The 23,294-nt window shown below is 40.7% G+C and overlaps 1 protein-coding gene across 29 annotated transcripts in view; it reads right to left on the bottom strand.

Moving 5' to 3' along the window:
• Window positions 1-23,294, bottom strand: part of Dlg2 (discs large MAGUK scaffold protein 2) — a 2,075,786-nt gene that overhangs the window by 78,244 nt on the left and 1,974,248 nt on the right. For all 29 annotated transcript variants that reach the window (XM_070034861.1, XM_070034862.1, XM_070034867.1 and 26 more), the window contains one exon: window positions 4,403-4,579. In XM_070034861.1, coding sequence (XP_069890962.1) covers window positions 4,403-4,579 — 177 coding nt within the window. The remainder of the gene's footprint in view (window positions 1-4,402; window positions 4,580-23,294) is intronic.

Below are 23,294 nucleotides of genomic sequence, written 5' to 3'. Positions count from 1 at the left end.
CCCCTACCTGTCAGTAACATCCTTCAAAGCCTCAGGATTCTGCAGTCCCTACAAACGAGACCTTTACTAGATGTGGCTCTGCAACTGGGACCTTCCCATTCTCCAGAACCAGGAGCAAATGAACCTCTAGACGTAATCAGTGACCCAATTTCTGGTATTCAGTTATAGCAACAAAAACAGACTATGTAATGTAGTCAGTGAGATCATCAGATAGAATATATCCTTCCATCCACTGCTCTTTTACCTTTATAATGGAGCTTTATGGCTACTCACAGGGTATCTGTGCCACAGGCACCTGCTGAGCCCGCAATCATGGACCAGGTTGGGCCCAGCAGGTGCCTATGATTATATACCCTGACATACCCCAATAATACTTGCTGAATTAGCTTTTGTCAGCTCTCCTTTTAGTATTGTTGGGAGGCAGGATTGCCTGAATCAAGAGCAATTCTGTAGCCTGAATTCCAGTCCCAGTTCTGCCATTTACTAGATGAGCAATTTCAAGCAAATCAAAAAAACTCTCTGGGCTTCAACTTCTTCATTTAAAAACTAACATCCTACTCACAGGGTTTAAATGAGGTTTAAATAACTGAATAACAGTAAAGGGCTTAAAAGCGGTAACATGTTATGGGAGAATTTGATTCCTCAAATGCATTCACCATCCTCAAAAAAAGGATGAGGAAAATGACAACAGAGTTTTTATTTTATAGCTTCGTGCTGATGAAACATCAGCACAGAAATATTTTTGTAAAAGGTAAAGCAATACAGGGGCTGGGAAGGTGGCTCAGTGGTAGAGTGCTTGCCTTGCATGCATGAACCTCTGGGTTTGATTCCTCAGCACCAATAAGCAGAAAAAGCCGGAAGTGGTGCTGTGGCTCAAGTGGTAGAGTGCTAGCCTTGAGCTGAAGAGTGCAGGGACAGTGCCCAGGCCCAAAATTTAGGCCCCACGACTGACCAAAAAAAAAAAAAAAGGTAAAACAATACATGGATGTTATCCATTTTAAACAAATTGTTTAAATAGGGATACAGGGGGACCCATTGCAACAGTGAGATGTACAAGATGTTATGTGGAAAAATGAAATTTACAACTGGAGGGGGAAGGAGATGGGAGGGCAGGGATAGTAAGGGAAACAAAGGAGGAGGCAACAATGCTTGATAAGAAGTGTACTTATTACGTTGCTCATGTAACGCCTCTGTACGGTATTTTCATAATAGAAAAACATTATTATTATTAATAATAATAAAGGTAAAGCAATACATGGATGTTATCCATTATGAGATAGTTCCAGGCCAGCATCAATTTATATACTATACTTAAGAGATAGGTTAAAAAGAAATTAGGAATTAAAATATCTAATTTAATAAATGTATTTAGTTTTTAAATTGTATTAAAATTCATATATAACAATTCTTTGTGAGATAGGAATACAATTGGTTCTTACTTTCTTGTATTTTTCCCTGAAATTCTTCCCTTTTTACAATTATAAATTATTTCCAAATCTGTACAAATCAATAAAAGCAATGTGTTTGAAATAACTAAAACCCTAAGCAGAAACTTACTGATAGCTATAATTTGTGTGTGTGTGTGTGTGTGTGTGTGTGAGAGAGAGAGAGAGAGAGAGAGAGAGAGAGAGAGAGAGAGAGAGAGAGAGAGAGAGAGAAAGTATGTGTGTCTTGGGGCCTGAACTCAGGGACTGGGTACTGTTCTTGAGCTTTTGTGCTCAAGGCTAGCACTACCACTTTGAGCCTTAGCTCCATTTCTGGTATTTGCATGGTTTATTGGAGATTAAGAGTCTCACAGACTTTCCAGCCTGGGTTGCTTTGAACCACAGTTTTTAAATCTCAGTCTCCTAAGTATCTAGGATTACAGGCGTGAGCCATTGTGGCTAGGCTATAGCTATGGATTTTTATATAAGATATAAATGCATATTGAAATAAACAAGTATATTTTATTTGTGTCAAATTAACATATTTTTCAGGGGAAGAACTATTCTCTTCATAAAATGGAATACAAATAAAAATATCAATATTGTAGATACTGAACAAAGTTGTTCTCCAGGTAAGCTGTAGTATATCTGTTTTGTGTGTGGGTGTGCGCCAGTTGTGGTTTGAATTCAGGGCCTGAGCCCTGTCCCCAAGCTTTTGTTGCTCAAGGCTAGTGCTTCTACCACAGCTCCACTTCTGGCTTTTTGGTGGTTAATTGAAAATAAAAGTATCGTGCACTTTTTGTTTAGATTGGCTTCCAACCATGAACCTCAGAACTCAGCCTCCTGAGTAGTTAAGATTACAGGCATGAGCCACCAGTGCCCAGCTTCTAGTATGGTTGTTAAGATGAAGTGAATCATAATAGCCACTTCAAGAATAGCCCTAGCAGGTAGGAAATCATCCTTTTAGGAAGAATAGCACTGAAAGTGTTTCTCAGGGCAAAAATGATAAGCAAGTGGACAAATGAATGACTAATTGGTCACAATCACAGAACCTGAGGGTTAAAAAGGGTCTAAAATATCATATAGTGATATTTCCCATTCAAAGTTTCAATTCCTTTGCTATTTTCCCAGACTTCCCATGCCATGTATAGACAGTAGAAGGATTTCAACTAGCAGAAGAATTTCTTTACTACCAGTGAGCTGAAATTTATTTTGGGCATTGCTTTCTTTCCTCTATCCCACTTTGACCTGTGGGGCCATATCAACAAGGTGGCCCCTTCTTCTACACAATAGCGTCTCAGTCAACTGATTAGTTCAATCAGAACAACTCAAAATGCATGTGGTCTTGACATTTTTAAATCTGAAGGAGGTGAAATGGATAAACAATATAAATAAACTAAGAAGCACTGCTTTGAATATCTAAACCTTCAAAAACAACAACCCCCAAACCTTAACACTATAAGCTATAATGCAAAGTCAGACTGACCTAAGTACTAAGTACTAAGGCAATTAGGAGAGCAGAGGTTTAAAGAGACCCAGAAAAATACATGTAAATGGGAGGTCCCTAGGCAAAACCTAGTGATGAAAAGGCTTCTTGGAGTTTCAGCCAGTTCAACTGTGACATCTCATTGAAGATAGAGAGAGCTGGTAAACAGCCAGACCTGCTTCCTGTCCCACCATCCCTCCCCATCTGTGTGGTACCTGCTTCTAACCCTCCTGCCACACCAGTCCCCAGCTGTGTTAGGCAGAGGTTGATGGAGACCAAGCTTCTTTTTTTTTTTTTTTTTTGGGTCCAGTTGTTGGGCCTGAACTCTGGGCCTGGGCGCTGTCCCTCAGCTCTTCAGCTCAAGGCTAGCGCTCTACCACTTGAGCCACAGCGCCACTTCCGGCTTTTTGCTTATGTGGTGCTGAGGAATCGAACCCAGGGCCTCATGCATACAAGGCAAGCACTCTACCACTGGGCCACCTTCCCAGCCCCGACCAAGCTTCTTTTTATGCACTGCAGTTGTATCATAGTTATCTTTGGGACATAATTTACACGTTTCCACTACAGTTTTTCTTCATCCCTCTATCCCTTTGTATGGAAGGTCACCTGAATACTCAGCTTCACACAAGGGATTTTTTTTTATAAAGGTGTTTGGGTCTGGAGTCCCAGATGGGAGCTCTCAAGAAGCCAGTGGCTAGGGATAAGTTGAAGACTGTTTTGGATAAGCAAGATTGTGTAGTACATCTGTTTTCTAGCAGAAAGTCAATTTCTGCTTCATGGACAACATCTTCCTGTCAAAATTATATTTGTGGGGAAGAAAGTGAATCTGGTGAGGAGGCTTAGATGCTGTGAGCAGAAATGAAGGCGCTAGTCATTGCTGAAGAATACTTGTGATTTTCAAATGAGAACTGAAGAAATGTTTGGATGACACAAGGCTTGATGCTATGACATAGAAGGCACTCACATAGTGCTATCTGAACGACTAATGGGGACCGTGTGAAGACAGGAAAACATACCAAGCTCCTATATGACAGCTCAGATCCTACACACCCGAATTTGGGATGGAAATTTTCATCCATTTTGAAAGTAGGACATGGCCAGGGCCTTAGCTTAGCAAATCAACTATTTAATTTGGCTTCCATTTTGCCTTTCTATAAATGCATTCAAAAATGGAAAACCCCTGGAATAAACTCACTTGAGTATGCAATCAGCAGTAAGGATGACTGATGAGCAGAACCAGGCATATGAGGTTGCTGAGGGAAGTTTTAGAATCTTTTTCTTCTATGCCTTGCTACTGTCGCCAAGTTTGGTAAAAGCTTAACACAAGCAGAATGACAAATTCTTATTCACATCACCTGTCACCACTGACAATTACCCTCCAGACGGTTGATGCTCCTTGAATAGTTATTTTGTGAAGTTTCTCCCAGCATCCTTCACTTCCACGCCAGCTAGCTAAGAAGCAAACACAGCCATACACCACAGGCATTCTTACCGCCGTTTGCTGGGGATGACACCCATCTCTTCACTGTCTCCCTCCAGTGTGACTCTCCTGGCTTGCCACCACTCATCGTCGGAGGCATTAATGACGTGGAGAATATCTCCATACTTAAAACTAAGTCCTTGACTTGGCAGCCCACTGTCCTTGCTCTTGTCGTAGTCAAACATTGCTCTGAAAGAAGTGACAAGACAGCATGATGAGTGATCTCATGGTTAGCAAAGTCCTTATAGAAAATTTATGCTTTTGAAGGTTCCCGTTTGCCCTGAGGCACCATCACTATTTGATATTAACTCCAGCGGCACGTCCTGGAATACAGTCCACATTCTCACTGTTTGGCCCACAACTGAGATCAGTTCTTTCTTTCCCTTGCTGGCAATAGTGATGGATTACAGATTCCTAACACATGGGTCCCAAAAACTGGGTCTGCTTCCATTGTATAGATCATTACATGTTACAAGGCAATAATCAGGAGTAACAAATAATGAATTTACTACCAGAGATATTTTCCCCTCATTACAGTCAGTGTTTAAAAAATATTTGTATTATCTTTAGTTGTATGAAGGAGTTGCCATTCAATAAAACAGTTCATGATATAATGCATCTTTTAAAAAATATATATTTATTGTAAAGATACTGTACAGAGGGGTTACAGTTACATGAGCAAGGTGATGAGTCCATTTCCTAGCGAGTATTGTTATCTTGATCCAACGTTCCCTCCTATCCGTCCCAAGCCTCATCTTCCCTCACTTTTCTTAATTTTGTAGGATATACATTAGGTTTTGGACTGCATCCTCCCTCTGCTTCTCTTCGTTCCCCTCTTCCCCACTTCCCCTGACCCATCTTACTCCTTTCAAGTATCTGTTTCCTGGTATTTATCTTTGCTGAACTTTGATTAAGCCTTTCTATGAAATTACACTGTTTGACTTCTCCCTGAAATCTACTGTATTTCAGCTAATACCTTGTGTACAATTGAATACTATCCAAAATATTTACTTCTATGTTTATAAACTAATCCTAGAGGTCTGGAAGCAGACTCACATGGTAGTGTCTGCTTAGTAACAGTAAGGTATTAAGTTCAAACATAGTACTGGTTTCCAATAGGGGTGGTAAGCACCTGTCTAGCAGGCATAAGGCCTTGATTTCAACTCCAATATTGCACCAGAAAGTTCTTGAAAAGAAATATGAAATGTAGAGAAGCACAACTTTCTGGATAAAAGCGCTTTTATATTATAAACAAATCCTCTCAGAAGCATCAGCTTGTGGAACTCAAATCTTTGTAATAGGGAAAGACAGACGTGTCTGCCCAGTGCCTATGATTCTTCTAGACAATCAAATATTAGACCATCTCTGATATTGGATAGCTTATGGGGTGAATATAATAACCTGAATAAAGTCTTCAAATGAAAGAAATACATACACCTCCCACATATATCTGCATATAGGTAAGATAATAATTAAATGGACAAAACCACAAATAGTTCTGCTTCTATAAATTGCCAGGCCTTGTTCATCACTTTACTTATTAATGAATTCTAATTCTTGATCCTTGCTGGAGAGCACTTGCTAAGCCTTTACTAGGGTCAATATACTGCAGGAGTTGGAAACATAATAAAAATGATGAACGAGACCTGATTGATTAGCTGTTTGTCTTATGGAGATAATTTATGAACGAGACCTGATTGATTAGCTGTTTGTCTTATGGAGATAATTTATTCCAAGTCTTACACTGTCTACCTGTGCCTGTATCTCCCACTCTCAAATTCCACCACTACATGCATACAACACACATCTTCCAAGGAGAAGCAATTTTACCACCTCTCTATTTATCCCTTTGACTCCATTCTAAGAATTTCCTTGGAGTGTAACCACTACACATGGAAAGCAAGCTGAATTTAAGTGAATAGATTTTTCTAAAAGTACTGAGAACCAACGGTGGCTCCTTTCTTTCTTCTTTCTTTTTTCCTCCATCAAAGAAATGTCACATCTGCTGTTTTGGTAACAAAAGAAAAAAAAAGGATGAAGACAGCTTCTAAGTTTCATATACTGAATTACAACCCAGCCACTTCTTCTATCTCTATGTGATGAAATTCAGGGAGAGTTTTTGTGCTCAGCTCCTAGAATAAATTATTTCCTTTTGACCATTTACCATCTCTCCGAAGGACTCAGACAGAAGGCCAAGCCCAGAAAAGGGAAGGGAAAGATAGGAAAAGCTCCTAACAGACACTGTTGGCAGTGATATGGATGAATGAACTCTCCTGAGCAACATGGATGCAACATGGATTCTAACAGCCATCTCTACATAAAGTTGTTAGCATGTATGTAAGACTAGTGGCTAGGGCTGTAAGGAAATAGAATAGAAAGAGTTAGGGGCCATACTTGTGGGGAGATGTCCTTTTCCCATGATGCAACTGTGATTATCTGGGGATGCTGTTTAATCTCGGCTGGCCTCACACCCCACATCTGACACAGTGATGATGACAACAGTAACTTCATTGTGGACTTGTGTGGGTGAGGTGTTACATAAGGTGTTAAGTTCTACGCACATACAACCAGAGCCAGGCACACAGGGACAATGAGTAACTATGAACTACTTTTCTCTTGGTGGTTACAAAGAAAACTACTTTCTACAGATTCTACTGTGAAAAAAAGAAAAAAAAGTTAACAATAGTAGGCCTGAGACCACTCTCCTTAAAGATGTCTGTTGAAAGACCTATGGTCACCTAATCTTTGATAAGGGAGCCAAATTCATCAAATGAAGATAGACAGCCTCTTCAACAAATGGTGTTGGCAGAATTGGCTGTACACATGTAGAAAACTGAAGTTAGATCCTTATATATCCCTCTGCACCAGCATCAACTCCAAATGGATCACAGACCTCGTGGTAAGAGCAAAGACCCTGAAAATATTATAGGAAGGGATAAGGGATACTCTAGGGTTTCTTGGCACAGGTGGAAGCTTCCTAAACTGTATAAATCATGCCACAGAGCCCAAACACTTGTCTTTCCTCTGGGAGTTTGTAGCAGTGTCATGTTCCAAGCAGAGGCTGCCTATGTGACCAGGCCCCAGCCCCAAGATCTAGTTCAGTGCCCCTCATTCGACTTCCATTCAACCTCAGAGATGGTGTTGGTGAGAACCAAGTGCTGAAACTGCTGGTAACAGTCATGGCTGCCACAAACTACAAGGTTATTAGGCAGCCCGGTCCACAGCAGGCATTGTTTTTCTTGTTGCCATAACAACCCTAAAGGTATAAATGTACAGGCTGCATGCACACCCATGGAGAATGAATATAAAAAGAAGTCTGTTTGACTCCAAAATTCACACTTGTGGCCATGTTATCATATGACTCAATTTCCTTCCCTGTCACCTTCTGATGGTGACCTGGCAGTACCCAGGGCCTTACACCTTCCTGTCAAAGGTGACCCTCTTCTTCCACCATAAATTCCTGGATCTTCAAACCCTAACAGTACTTGAACTCCAGGTCCCTGGGGGAGTGGAGACAGAGAAGCCATCAGAAAAGCTGCCGTATGGTTGCCAAGAAGGGACACACAAGGGTGATACTACCCGGGTTGGTGACTTTTTAACTGTGGGCTTGAACAAGTTATTTAAACTCTCTGGCTCTTCTGTTTTCCTAACTGTAAAATTGGTATAACATTAGCTAACTTAAAGAGGAATGGTGAGATTCAATGAAATAATATATGCCAATGTATAAACACTAACTTGGCACTTGAAGACGCTCAATAAATATGAGTTATGATTACGAAGAGAACTGCTGTTGCTTTGAAAATGACTGAGCTTTGAACCCATGAGATCTAGGTCTCAGTGGGGCCATTGGCAGCCATCTTCAGGACTCTTCAGATTTCTCAAATACCTCTAGCTTTGGGACCGGATGCAATCTGGAGCACCATGTAGATGCTCAACATTGGGAAAAGCTATTGGGAAGCCTCACATATCATCCAAAGCACCTTTTTCTCTAGTCTCAGCCTTCCCATATGCAGAGGGGGAGGCGGCGATGCTGTCCCCTGTGATACCCAGGAAGCCAGACATTCATCCTGCAGTGCCCCATTCCATTCTCAAGAGTCCTTGAAAGGGGAGTTTCTCACTCCAGCCTGTAGTAACAGATGTCCTCAGCAAGAAGCTCAGCGGCCTGCTCTTTCTGTGAGCTTTACTTATCTTGGACACTATGCCCTTCTAGGATTATACTGACTCAGACTTGTCAGGTTCCTGAAACCAAGCAGCTGACACATTTCAGCAGCTTCTGGCTCCTCAGGATATTAATGGATCCTCATGTCTGGGGAAAAATGCTACCGTGGCCCTATCACCTAATTTAAAAAAGCAATAAGCTGTTTTTAATTTGCTTGATGTGCTAATTCATCACAGCAGCTTTTCTAAAATGCCATTAAGACTCACACTTTCCACCCAGGGTGCTTTTAACAAAGTCCATTAGGCAAGTAGAATTTGAGAGGAGTAATGCCACAGCTTTCTGAGCCCTCCCGTTCCTCTTGAACTTCACTGCCCTCTGAGGAGGTCTAGGAAGGAAGGAGTGAAGCAGTTGCTCATCCCTGTGGCTGGGTAGCATGGCTGTGAGATCCCCAAGCACCCTACTGAATATTGTGGATTACAGGCCTGGTGAGGTGTTAAGTACTTTATATCTACTTGTCTCCTTCAGGTTGCTAAGTAGGCAAGGGAGCATAGGGGTTATATGACAGCTCTTGAGACACAGAAGATCTGGGTGTAAGTCTCAGTTCCTGGCTGTGAATTTGGGACATTCTTCTTAACCTCTCCAGTGGTCATTTAACCATTGATGATTATTCTCTCATCTGGAAATGCAGACAAAGATGGCGTGAACTGCAAAGAGGTTGCTGTGGAGATAATGCACTGAGAGTGACAATGATGAGTAAATATATTATTATTTCTGTCAATTTTGCCATGTAAGCATTTTTTTTTGGTTCATGAAGGAAATGAGACTCAAAGAGCTGAAACATAAACAGCAAGTGGCAGAACAGGGTTCAATGCTGATAGCTGTGGCTCTCTCAGAAGTTCATGTTCCTGCTTGTGGGATTTTCCTTGGAATTCCTGCCAAGGAATCTTGTTCTTAGGGCTTTCCCCTAAGGATCTGATAGTGACACTTATGATAACACCATAGACTCAAAGAGGAAGTCAACGGTAGTTTACTGAATGCATACTCTCTTCTTATAAATACCTGGTAATGCATGAATCAGCCTTGTGTTATAGACAAGGATATACAACCTGAGATAACTTAAGCCATTTATCGAACCAGTGTCAACTTAGCTCCCTAGTATGAGTGGAAGAGGGGCAGGACTTAACTTGTACCCTGTCTGCCTCCAGGACCTGTGAACTTCCGGTGTGTTCTGCGAGCCACTTTCCCCAACTCAAAGCACACTCTCTTCTTGTGGTGTGACTGCAGTAATATGTGACAATCACAGACCACTGCATTGGTGGTGTCTTAGGACACTTGTAGGTATAATTAAAAGGTAAAGGTCTTCAGGTGGAGAGACTAGCCTGGATTATATGGTGGGCCCAGTTTAATCACAAGTCCTTAAAAGAAGAAGAGGAAGGCAGGAGAATGGAGCAGACAGATATGACTTAAGAGGCACTTGATCTTCTACTGCTGTCTTTGAAGGAGGAGGAGCAGGGAATCAAGCTGAGGAAAGTGGTGAGCTCTATAAACTGGGATTGGCTCTCAAGTCACAGACAACAAGAACGCAAACCACAGTCCTAAAACCACAAGGAACTAAATTCTGCCAACAACCTGAATGAGTATGGATTCTTTTTTAGAGCCTTTGGAAGGTGTAAAGCCTGCTGATATGAGCTTGATTTCATTCTAGTGAGACCTATGGAACTTTAAGACAATCATTAACATATGATAATTTGTTATGATAGCAATAGAAAACTAGTACCTGTTTTTGGTTTCTAAATGGAGGTGCTGTGTACAAAATGTAGATGTGACTTTGGAATTAGGCACTGAAAAAAGGCTAGATGATAGCTGAGAAACATGATAGAAAAAGCCTAGATTATCTTGGATGAAAGACTGGCAGAGAACAGACATTAAGGACACACCAATAATGCTTTGTTAACTTCAAACAGAAATCTGGACTTTCAGAATGCTCACGGTAAGAATATGTTATTGGAAAATAGGAAAGGGAACCCTGTTGAAGACTGGTAAAAAGCTTAGTGGTATTATATTCTTCTATTATATGAAAGAACAATCACCAGAAGCTCAATAGTGGTCTAGGTGGGAAGAGTAATGGCTCTCCAAAAATGACCATGTTTTAATCTCTAGTATCTAGAATCCCTACAGCCCTAGGTAGCATAAAGACTGTTCATGTGTGATTGCAATCCAGGGTTTTAAAATGAGAAAATTACCCTGGATTATCTGTCTGGATGGGACTGGTCTAATCACATGCATCTTTGAAAGTGCAAGAAGAGGCAAAAGAAAAGATGTGCTATGAGAAGAACTTGACTGTTATTGTTGGATCTGAAAATGGGGGCAGGAAATTTGTTACAGCAGCAATATAAAACGAATATCTTGGACAATGATTTAATGGAATGGAGAAGGCACAGAGTATCAGGTTGATGATTTTGAAGATTCTATGGAATAAAAGCAGATACTAAGTATCAATAATAACTGATTAAATGCCCAATATTGGCCAGGCCATCTACAAAGTATCTTTGCTTTACCTATGTTCACTTCATCATCTCTAAGAAGTTTGAAATATAGTTATGATGATGTTTCCTTGCATGTAAAGAACTTAGGACTTTAATTGCCTGTATTTATACTTTAATTCCTTAAGACCCCCTTTCCCCCAGTCAGTATTGTTGTCCTCATTTGAGATGAGGAAGCTAAAGCACAGAAGCACCCTCCTTTTCTTCTTCAAAGTCACAGAGTTATCTGCTTTTCACCTTCCCCCCCCCCCCCCCCAAGCTTACTCTTCCAGTCTTGATTGGGAATGAGGTTTACCTCTTCTAACAATCATCGCCTTCAGCTCCAGACTTAGCAGGCTTTACAGAAGCATTTACAAATGAAGGAGCAAATCAGCATTGCTCCTTTCTGTGCTGTGAACTTGTTCAGGCTCGAGAGATCTTTGTTTCCATGACAACATTAAGGCCCCCAAGAATCGGAGTGTTTCAACCCAGCATCCTCAGTCTCCAGAGGGCTGAGCCTTCTGTTTGATTAGAGGAGATCTGACCCTCACCTTTTCATGCAGTGAGAGAAAGAGCCAAAGCAATGAAGTTCGCTCTTGGCTCCATTCCACTATTCTTGCCTTGAATAGGAATGTTCCATGTTCATATTGTTAATATAAGTAGCTATAGATAAGTCAAGGAGCTCTAGATGTTGCAGTGAATACATGTATTCAAGTCAGACTACCTCTTGATAGTGGAGTGTCATTGGAAAATTCATTGGGATAATGTGAGTCTTAGTTTTGTTGAATAAATGGCTTAAAAAAACATTTTTACATCTCACATACTGGTAGAGAGTCCATGAGGTGATATAGAAAAAAAAAAACATTTATTGATGTTAGGGAAATGACTTCTAAGATATGTATTCAAATGTTATTTTTTATTTTATATATTGTTTCTAACACATTTATAAGATTATTTCTTTGTTGCTTTGTATGTCCCTCCCCCACAGTATAACCCCTGCTTTCACTGTATTTGATGTCGGTATAATTTGTGGAGGGGAAGGGAAAAAACAAAATCATTTAAATAGGGATACAGGTGGACCCATTGCAACAATGAGATGTACAAATCATTATGTCGAAAACAAACTTTATAATTTTGGTGGGGGTGGGGAGGAGGATTGGGTGGGGAGGGCGGGGGGAGGCTGGGAAGGGGAAACAAAGGAGGAGGCTACAATGCTTGATAAGAAATGTACTCATTATCTTGCCCATGTAATTGTAACTCCTCTGCACAATATTTTCACAATAAAAAAAGAAAAGAAATATTTAGCACAATCACTGGCAGCCAATAATTCACTCACTTCATCTCTTCCCTACTGAGGAGATGAGTGAAGTGGTTAGTTCCCCAAGTATTGGAAGCAAAATTGAATATGGTATGCCTTTGAAATATGATATAAAAATACATATGCAGTAATTTTTCTTCAAGCATTTCCTCATCAGAGTATTGCGAAAAAGATGATAGACTTAGGACAGAAAGCTATAAGCTCTCGTTGCTCTTATTTTAAAAACCAGAAGCAGGCATTGGTATTTCATGTCTATCATCCTAGCTACTCTGGAGGGCTGAGATCTAAGAATTATGGTTCAAAGCTGCCTGGTCAGGAAAATCCACTGAGACTCTTATCTCCAGTTAACCACCAGAAAACCAGAAGTAGAGTTGTGACTTAAATGGTACAGTGCCAGCCTTGAGTGAAAAAAGCTAAAGGGAACAGTTAGGCCCTTGAATTCAAGCCCTGGCGTAGTACCTGCGTGCATGCGCGCACACACATTCTCAATTGTTTTCTTTTTCTTAACAACATCTACTTGCCTAATGAAATCAACAAATAAGTGTTTCTAAAACAGAAATAATCCTTGAAATAGAATGCTGGACTGAGTTAGAAGAACAGAGTTCTAGTTTGAATTTCAACATAACACCACTGTGAAATCCTGAGTAAGCAACTACACCTCTTTGGTTAAGTTTAGCTTCCACATAATTAATTAACAAGCAAAAAAATTCTCTCAAGTGTACTCAGTGTCATGTTTTGTGCCTTTGCCTTTCAAGACACTTTGAGGGAATGAGGTAATTTTCTCTGCAGCTGATATGATGGTATGCCTCACAGAGCTGCGCTTACATTATGCGAATCAATTAGCTTGATAACATCTCCTCTGTTTTGTCAGCTATCTGCTGAGGTGACAAGTAACTTGAGAAAAACAACACACAGGAGGACAGGTTTCATAGGCTTCAGTCCATACTTGCTTGGCTCTACCACTGTGGGCTTGTGTGGAGGCTGAGCATCACATGGCCTGGGACAAAGCTGCTCACCTCTTGGCTGCTGGGAAGCAGAGAGTGATTGAGGAAGGGGCCGGAGATGAGACTCTTCCATTTAGGGCACAGCTCAGTGATCTACTTCCTCCATCAAGGCCTCACCACCTAGAATATTCACCACCTCCCAATAATGCCATCAAGCTATTAATCCAACTGTTGAACACATTCATGAAGTCAGAGCCCTCACAGTCTGATTGCTTTCTGAACTCCTCTTCTGCGTACTGCTGCAACGGGGTCAAGACTTGAGTGGATTAGCTTTTGGAAGCTGTTTCACATCCAAACCTTTACACTCATCCATGCTACAACTTCCTTTTCCCTCGTCTGAGCCCTCACTGAGGGTTAAGTCCCTGTCTCATTACCCTGTATTGCATGGTAGCTTTTGTATTGTGGTATTTGCATTGTGGTTTTTAGCCTTTGCATGTTCTCATTGGTACAAACATGTGGGTGGAGGCGGGAGAAGTTCATAGTCATCCTATTCTCAGGCCTGGCAACAGAGCAGATAATGAAAGAAAGTTATTTTTCTGTTTCTGAGCTTTTTCATTGTCAGAGCACAAGTCCTATAGCTTTCCTCCCTTGCTCCAATGGCCTGGGCAGTCAGACAATGGGCAAGGAAGGCCTGTGTGCATGCAGCATAGCATTTCCTGTCTTTCTCAGAAGATGATGAACATATACCTGCCTGTCAACAAGGAACACATTTGTCTCCAGGTGAAGGGAAACACAGCCCTGTGCTAAATTCTTTTGGCATCTCCAGAAATTATAGTACATACACCCTGTGGGTGATCCTCACGTCCAGGTTGATTAAGTTCTAGGCAACCCCTTATTTCCTGGTCCATTTCAATAACTCATTGTCTCTAGTGAAAAGGGCAGCAGAAGCCAGCAGCAAACCAGACTTTGTGGCTGAAAGCAAATAGCCTCTGTCGATCCTTGCTAATAGGCAATGATTAGGATACCACTGTTCACTGAGTATATAGTATATAGTCACTGACTACTGAGTATATAGTTGACCTTACTGTGTGTCTAGCCAAGATATTTATTTTCTGTAACTAAAAACTCAGACACTATTCCTATTTTATAGAAGGAAATTTTTTTTATCACATGCCATGGATTATAGTATCATTACTTAGGCCATGTAATCATTAATAATCTTACAAGGTAGTCTCTCACCCCTTTTTAGTCGGTACTGGGGCTTGAACTCAGGGTCTTTTGTTTGCTAGGCTGGCATTGCACTATTTGAGCCACACCTCAACCCTATAAGACTCCTTTTTTTTAAATTCAGTCTTGGGACTTGAACTCAGAGCCTGGACACTATTGCTGAGCTGCTTTTGCTCAAGGCTAGCACTCTACCCCTTGAGCCACAGAGCCCCTTATGCCTTTTTCTGAATAGGTTATTGAAGACAACAGTCTCACAGACTTTTCTGCCCAAGCTAGCTTCAAACCACCATGCTCAGATCTTAGCCTCCTCAGTAACTAAGATTACAGGTGTGAGCCATGGGCGCCTGGCTACTTTAAGACTCTTTTAAAGGGACTCATCTCATTATATCAGCTGTTTTTCTCTCTGTTGTATGGGAGGATCGAGAAAATGTGTAGCAGGATGGAATCCAGTAGTTACTATCAGAACTAAAGATAGAACTAATTGGGCACCAGAGGTCCACACAGCTAGGGTCATTAGCTGTGGTTGTGGCATTATGATATTAATCAGGGACATCTAACTCTTTCTCACCATCCTCCACAGGTCTCTAGTGTCCCTGATTTCCCTGAGGACACTGTGTGAACACATTTCTCATGTCCAGAGGCCTGGGTGTTGATCATTTCAGACAACTCATCATCAGCATCTCCAGGGACAGGACCCACTCCAGCCTGCCTTCTCTCTCCCCAGGCCCTGGCAGTCTGTCAGAGCAGTTTACATTCCAAGATTGCATGACAAATTTCCCACCTGAGAGAGGAAGGAAGACGCAAGGCTGAACCTGCCCAGGGGCCAAGTTCGCCAGATCATGTGAATGGGACTTTATGTTTCAGTGTTGGTGAGGGCTATAAAATTTAATCATCTTAAAATCATTGTCCTTTCCCCTACATGCCATCAGCTGGATATTCAGAAAATGATATATGTTAAAGAGGAACCTTTGTTAAAAAGCTGGTTTTAAGAGCTCTTACATTCAGGCTCAATATATTAGACCATCAATGTACTCCGGTTGGTAGAGATAATTCCGAGGGGCTGATGCAGCCCCAGTTTGCAGCCTTTTATTTGTGACCTGAGCTAAAAGGGTTAGACTGAGCTTTGATATTCAACCTTCAGAAAGGCTTGAACTGTTACTAACTACAAGGCTTGCACTGAAGGAGGAATGTCCTGAAATTTCATTACTGGCAGTACACAAAGATCATTTGAACGTCTAAATGTATATATGGCTGGTTTGTAAACATCACAAGAAAGAGACCTCTGCAACTGAAAGTGTAGCGTGAGAAGCAAGAATCGCTGCAATGGGGTCTTATAATTCAATGAGTGATTTTAGGACTTAGTAGCTGCTCAATATTTATTAGCTGAGTCTAAAATCTAAATCTCTGGCAATTCCATCTGCTGGTTCTGGTATTGTTCACTGGAGCATCAATAAAGTAAGCACACCTTTGCTTTCCAGTAACATTGTGTGTCTGTATGAGTGTGTGCATGCGCACACCAATACCATGGCTGAATTTCCCTTGCATTTGCTCAGTTTGCTTGTTTGCACAGAAAGTCTCATGGTCTTTTCTGCTGGGACTAGTTTCTAACTGAGATTCCTCTAATCTCAGCTTCCTGCAGAGCTAGGATCACAGGTTTGAGTCTCTGGCATCTGATTCCAGCAGCACTTTTGTTTTTTTTGAATGTTTGCTAACTGGCAACAGAAGAAATGCTGAAAAAAGTCCATGTTTCTCATGAGCATATGAAAAATGGGAGAAAAGACATCCAAGAACATTTGATATGATCACTCCTAATCCTTAGTATCATCATAGAGAGGTTTATCAGGACAAGTCACGAATACATACCATAATACCAGACTACTGGCTTTCTTAAGTATTGGGCTTGTTATATTTTTCATTATTAGAAACTATAGGTCAGGTTGTAGCAGGAGAAGCCATGGAATGAGAAAAGCTTCAGAATTTCTCATGTACCCATAAAAAGTCCCCATTGTCCCCTGCTGATCAAAGGCAGAGGGGACAGGTGCTTCTGTATGTATTCAGGTAAACACTCTGCATTAAGAAAGTAATTAACTTCCACAAATGGAAAAGAGGTAGCACTCATTTAAATATAAACTGTGATTTTACTTAGAGAGTTTTCTAGATGCCAGACACTATAGCATTTGCTGTGGACTCAGAGGTGAAGAAGAGACTTGCTGCCTGCTACCAGGAGCTTATATTTAGGAGAGAATACAGGTACAAGGATATATTCATGCGCCCATTCATTCCTTTTGGAAATGCTGTTGATTCTAAAAACTTGAGATCCAGCTTGAGAGACAGATGAAAATAACTGCCTTCAGGAAGTTGACATTCTAGTGAGTAAAGATGAGCAAAACTCAATATACATAATTTAAAAAAAACAGATAGTGAGACAGGTTTGTGAGTGTATTTGTTAGGAAAAAAATGAAAAATAGATCCAAGAGAAGAGGATCAAGGAGTAAGTGTATGGCAGTAATGAAGGTTGCATTTCCAAATGAAGTCTTCAAGAGATAATGCATTAAGGAGACATCTGAAAGAGGTGAGGGCTGAGTCATACATCTAAAGGAAAGGTGCTGCAAACGGGGGGACTGTAATTCCAAGGCCCTAAATATAGATGGCTAGAGGGGGCTTGAGAGACACTATAACAGGAATAGAGTGGGTTACTAGAGGATCGCAAAGCACCAGCACTACTAGGCCTGCCTTAGCATCTTTCACTCAGTCTCTCTTCTCCAGTTTTATCTGGGCCACTGAACACCTGCCTTTCCTCTTTTAGACCTATTCAACCACAACTTGCACAATGCAGATGGAATTTTCCAGCCATGAGTTTTACTTAGTACTATGAAGGAAGTAGAAGCATTGCCTGATATAAAAAATAGGTGTTTTTGAATTAAAAAAAACACACTCTGCAACTATCAGTCCATTTTTTTGAAATTTAAGAGTATCTCTGGAAATGAGACTCTTTCTAAGTCCATCCAGAGAATGTGATTCCTTCCTGACTCTGTGCCAAGTCGTTATCCTGTACATGGTCTTTAATTTGCCTTTCTTTTAAAATTGTTACTAGAAAGGTAACTATAGAGGGGCTACTTGTTCCTTCATAAGTTATAGTTTAGGTTATAGTTTTGATTTCTCCACATTCTCCACAGAGAATGTCACTTGTTTTTGCAACTAATACACAGAGCTCAGGAAAGAAGATTCCCATAAAACAAGGCTAAATAGAACTAAAGGACATTCAGAATTCAAGCTGTGTGACTTTGGAGAAATTGTTTTATCCCAGTGAGTTTCCCATGTTTATGTCATCTATAAAATGGGATTCAAAAACTGCATGCATGAGGCCCTGGGTTTGATTCCTCAGCACTACATAAGCAGAAAAAGCCAGAAGTGGTGCTATGGCTCAAAGTGGTAGAGCACTGGCCTTGAGCTGAAGAGCTGAGGGACAGTGCCCAGGCCCAGAGTTCAGGCCTCACAACTGACAAAAATAAAATAAAATAAAATAAAATAAAATAAAATAAAATGCACCCATTTATCAAACTGAATAATGTTTAGGCACCAATGCCACCCTATAATTCCACTTACTAACAAATCCTCAAAGAAACAACTGCCAGATAAATAAGTGGGCTAAAGACTTAAAGAGAAACTTCTCTGAAGAGAAAATAAGAATGGCCAATAGACACATGAAGAAATACTCAACTTCTCTAGCCATAAAAGATATGCAAATCAAAACAACATTGAGATTCCACCTCAGCCCAGTTAGAATGGCTATAATCAAGAACTCTAATAACAACAGATGCTGGAGGGGATGCAGACAGAAGGGAACCCTACTGCATTGCTGGTGGGAGTGTAAACTTGTTCAACCACTTTGGAAAGTAGTATGGAGGTTCCTGAAAAGACTCCACATAGAGCTCCCCTATGACCCAGCAATCCCACTTTTGGGCATTTACCCAAATGCTCACAAACAAGACCATACTAAAGCTACCAGCACAACTATGTTTATTGCAGCATTATTTACAATAGCTAAGATATGGAACCAACCCATATGCCCCTCAGTAGATGAATGGATCAAGAAAATGTGGTATATATACACAATGGAATTCTATGCCTCCCTCAGAAAGAATGACATTGCCCCATTTGTTAGGAAATGAAAAGACGTGGAATAAATTATATTATGTGAAGTAAGCCAGACCCAAAGAAACATAGGTCCCATGGTTTCCCTTATTTGTAATAACTAGTATATGTCTAGGATAAGCAGTAAAGGTCAAAAGCTATGTACAAAATCTATGTCAGGAGATGGGGAGGGAAGGTATGGTAGGGGAAAAACAAAGGAGGAGGTAACAATGCTTGATAGGAAATGGACTCATTACGTTGCTCATGTAACTGTAACCCCTCTGTACAGTATCTTTTCAATAAAAATATTTATTAAAATAATTTTGCTTACTGTCTTACTTTCATATTTATGACACATAGGGTGCATCATGTAATTAGTGACAACCTACATTCATGAACTTGGAAGGAACTGTCTGGCAGGTTGTGAGGATGAATGAATGGTGGGTGAAAGTCCTCAGATTAGTATGGCACAAAGTAATTTCTATAAATTGTGTGTGTGTGTGTGTGTATGTGTGTGTGTGTGTGTGTGTGTGTGTGTGTGTGTGTGTGTGTGTGTGTGTGTGTGTGTGTGTGTGTGTTGCTGCTGTTGTATTATGGGCAGTCGATCACTTAGGTTTACCTCATTGTTGTCTCTTTTTCCTACATACATTAAAAAAAAACAACAACAACTTTGTACTGTTTCCTCAATGACTTTTCAAAACCTGCTGAGAGTCCAAAATACCATGCTACAGTCTGATCTTTGTCTCATTTCTGCTAAGGCTCTGTCTTAATGGAATGTCTGTAGGAAATGTTTGTGCCCTTTCCAATAGTTCAGAAATTTAAAGAGGAAAAATAGACGGAAGTGATTCTGAAAGCTAGCATGTATACTTCTGGTATTTATAGTTGATATAAATATTATCAGTACTTTGTTCCAACAGCAAAACCTTTTCACTTTAGCACTAAAGCTTCAAGCTGGGACATTTCCCATGTACTCGGTATAACTCATCCACCCACTTGTTTATTAATTTATGAAATACTACATGCTAGGAAGCAGAAGTGGAAAATGCCATTCTGCCCTGGAAGCACTCCCCAGTTCATTTATCTTTTCTGTGGCTGTAAACAAGGACCTGACATTCTGTTTTCTATTCTGGAAATCGTAGACAAATTCTACCTCCTAGATATTGCTGGGATTTAAGCAACACAAAAAACTCTCAGGAAAAAGGACATGGTACATAGATACATGATTAATTGCAAGAGTATATTCTGGTGCAGACCATTATGTCACAACTCAAATTTTGGAGGGCTGAAGGAAAGATTTATTCTCAATTTGAATTTAATATCTGTTGATATTTACCTATTGATAGCTACCTGTCAATATCTATCTACCTATTTCTCTCTCTTATTTTGCTCTTTAGTAAGTACCAGATCTGGCCCTAGGGATTCTATTGATCTCAGAACAGAAGGTTCTAGTGGGGACTAACCAGGTGACATGCCTCCCCCTCCCCATCTCTTTTCACTGGGAAAAGTGATCAGAGCATTTTGTGGAACAGCTCAGAAGGTAACCAGTACTGTGCCACTTTTATATACCAGAAACCGTGCAATTATACTTTGGATCATATTTTAATAAGCCAACCAACTATTGTGTTATGTGTTGTGGATACAGTGATGAATAAGTAAAACAATGCCATTTTACAGGGAAGGCAGATCAAGAACAAATAATCATCAGTATGACACACCATAAGAAGTAGATAGTTCAGTAATCTATAAGAGTTATTCAGTAGACAAAGTTATTCAGTAGACACAAGCTAACCAGGTACAAAGGCTTCAAAGAGGTAGAGAAGTCCAGACTTTTACTATGGGCTATCTGTCTGTTCACCAGAATTTATGGATGAACATTTCAAAGTTTCATTGTCAGAATTAGTTATTTTTCTTCTTCAAAGGAATATTTCTGAAAATATAGCCACAAAACATCTGATAGAAAGACAGGGCAAATAGAACTTTTGGCTCTTTTCTTCTCCCACTGCTCAGCAGCCCTGAGGTCTTCATGAAAGTCACTGCCTCTCCTTAAACCAGAGCATGAAAACCTATCATCTACTACATCAGATATCAGACACTTAAAATGAAGAAAATTTTGGTATCAATGCCATGCCATTTCCCATACATTTCTAATCTTGCAGATGTCCATTTGCTTTCAAAATGGAAGTTTGTTGTAAATTCTCCCTGGAACCCTTTGGTCCATTTAACAAGGCCCTCCTTGAGAGCATTGGAGAAACACCAGGAGATTCCAAATTCTAATTAGAGAAATGCTTCAGGATAGAACAATGGTCAGTCCTTTCAAGGAGTAAGCACAGCCACCAAATAGAACTCAATTTAACTGGTATCTACTGCATGTTTTGAGAAGACACCTTGCTGTTTGCAGAAGACAATTCCTTGGAAGAAGAGAAATATTGTTAATAATTTGACTCATTCAGAGAGAATGAAAGAAAGCTCCCAGGAGGAAATAAAGTGGCACATCGCTGAAGCACATGGATATATACTGAGGGCATTTTTTTTTTTGTTGTTGGTTTGTGGGGCTTGAACTCTGGGCCTGGGCACTGTCCCTCAGCTCTTCAGCTCAAGGCTAGTGCTCTACCACTTGAGCCACAGTGCCATTTCCAGTTTTCTGGTGGTTTATTGGAGATAAGAGTCTCACGGACTTTCCTGTGATCCTCAGATTTCAGCCTCCTGAGTAGCTAGGATTACAGGTGTGAGCCACCGGTGCCCGGAACTGAGAGCAATTAGATAAGTAGAGAAACATGTGTCTATTTAAGGAAGGAATGACATAGTTCTATTTTATTCCAAACTCAACAAAAGCAGGGCTTTGACAATGAAGCAATCCAGGAAACCAGCCTGACATTAGAATAAGCTCTGATGGAAGCAGGTACGGGGCTGGGAAGGTGGCTTAGTGGAAGAGTGCTTGCCTTGCATGCCTGAGGCCCTGGGTTCGATTACTAAGCACCACATAAGCAGAAAAAGCCAGAAGTGGCACTTTGGCTCAAGTGGTAGAGCGCTAGCCTTGAGCTGAAGAGCTGAGGGACAGTGCCCAGGCCCAGAGTTCAGGCCCCACGACCAGCAAAAAAAAAACAAAAAACAAAACAAAAAAAAAACAAGTAGGTACAATGACAGGAAACATAAGAAAATTGAGAATCTGAGGAGGCTGCAATGCTTGGTAAGAAATGTATGCATTATCCTGCCCATGTAATTGTAACTCCTCTGTACAGTATGTTCACAAATAAAATAAAATAAAATTAAGAAAAAAAGAAAATTGAGAATCTGGTGGCAGGTAAACTGGAATGAGGTGTTGGAAGATGACTGAATAGGAACCAGAGGTGAGATGCATTCAGGCTGTGCAACTGACCCCTCTTTGCTAGTGGCTCTTTGAACAGAAAGGTTCACTACTCTAATCATAGCCAGTAAAGCCAGAATTTTGCTTTTATCCATTTTATAGTCCCACCTTTCATGATTCTAACGACTGCTTGGAACTCTTTCATATGTTTTACTCATTCTCCATCTGCTTTCTATTCTTGCCTGAGTCCCAGTATTCCTTAAAGGTTTCTTACTTATCCAAAATCCTTTGCTCAGTGCTGAAGATAAAGGATGAGCAAAATAGTATCACTGTTCTACAAAATTCATGAGTCGAGCTGGTGAGACAGAACTGCAAGCAAATCCATTATATTTAGAGTTTGTTAACTGTGGCAGTGGAAGCATGTGCAAACTGTGGAAGTATACAAGGCTGGCCCCCACTGAATGATGGGTGTGGGGAGATCCCGAACTGCTTCTAGTTCCAGTACCAGGACTTAACCAAGCAGCAAAAGGAAAATGCTCTGTAATCCAGGCACTGGGTGAATTTTTCTTCTAATTTTTTAAAACATTACTAGGTAATGTTTTAAATTGTTAGGTAAGCATTTACCATTAAGTCATATCTCGAGTCCTTTTTGCTCTGGTTATTTGTGTGTGTATGTGTGTGTGTATGTGTGTGTGTGTGTGTGTGTGTGTGTGTGTCTGTGTGTGTGTATACTAGTACTTGAACTCAAGACCTGGGTGCTATCTCTTAGCTTTTTCGCTCAAAGCTAGTGCACGCTACCCTTGAGCCACAGCTCCACTTCTACCATTTTGCTGAGTAACTGGCTTCAAACCACAATACTTAGATCTCAGCTTCCTGAGTAGTGATTACAGGCATGAGTCACTGGTGCCTAGCATCATTCTGGTGAATAGAGTCTTACTTCTTGGACATACAACTGGACAATGATCCACCTATTTTAGGCTTTCTATTATAGCTGAGATGATAGATCAGAGCTACTACACCCAGCCTTTTCCACTGAAATGGGAGTCATGTGGACTTTTGTGCCTGGGCCTGGCCATAATATTGAGTCTTCTCAATCCCAGTCTTCCACCTACCTAGGATGACAAGTGTGCTCCATTGTTCCCAGTTATTTACTGAGATGGGGTCTCGTGTGTTCCAGGGCTGGTTTCAAGCCTCAATCCTCCCTGTCTCAGCCTCTTCTTGAGTAGTTACAGGTGTGGGACATTTCGATCTGGGTGATACCTTTTAAAGTTAAAATTGCAACTGGTTTTAGGAACT

Source organism: Dipodomys merriami, unplaced genomic scaffold (genome assembly GCF_024711535.1).
Source record: "Dipodomys merriami isolate MVZ:Mamm:240054 unplaced genomic scaffold, mDipMer1.0.p SCAF_25, whole genome shotgun sequence".
NCBI classification, from domain to species: Eukaryota; Metazoa; Chordata; class Mammalia; order Rodentia; family Heteromyidae; genus Dipodomys; species Dipodomys merriami.
The sequence above is the reverse complement of the archived record's forward strand: the minus strand, read 5'-3'. Positions and strand labels throughout refer to the sequence as shown.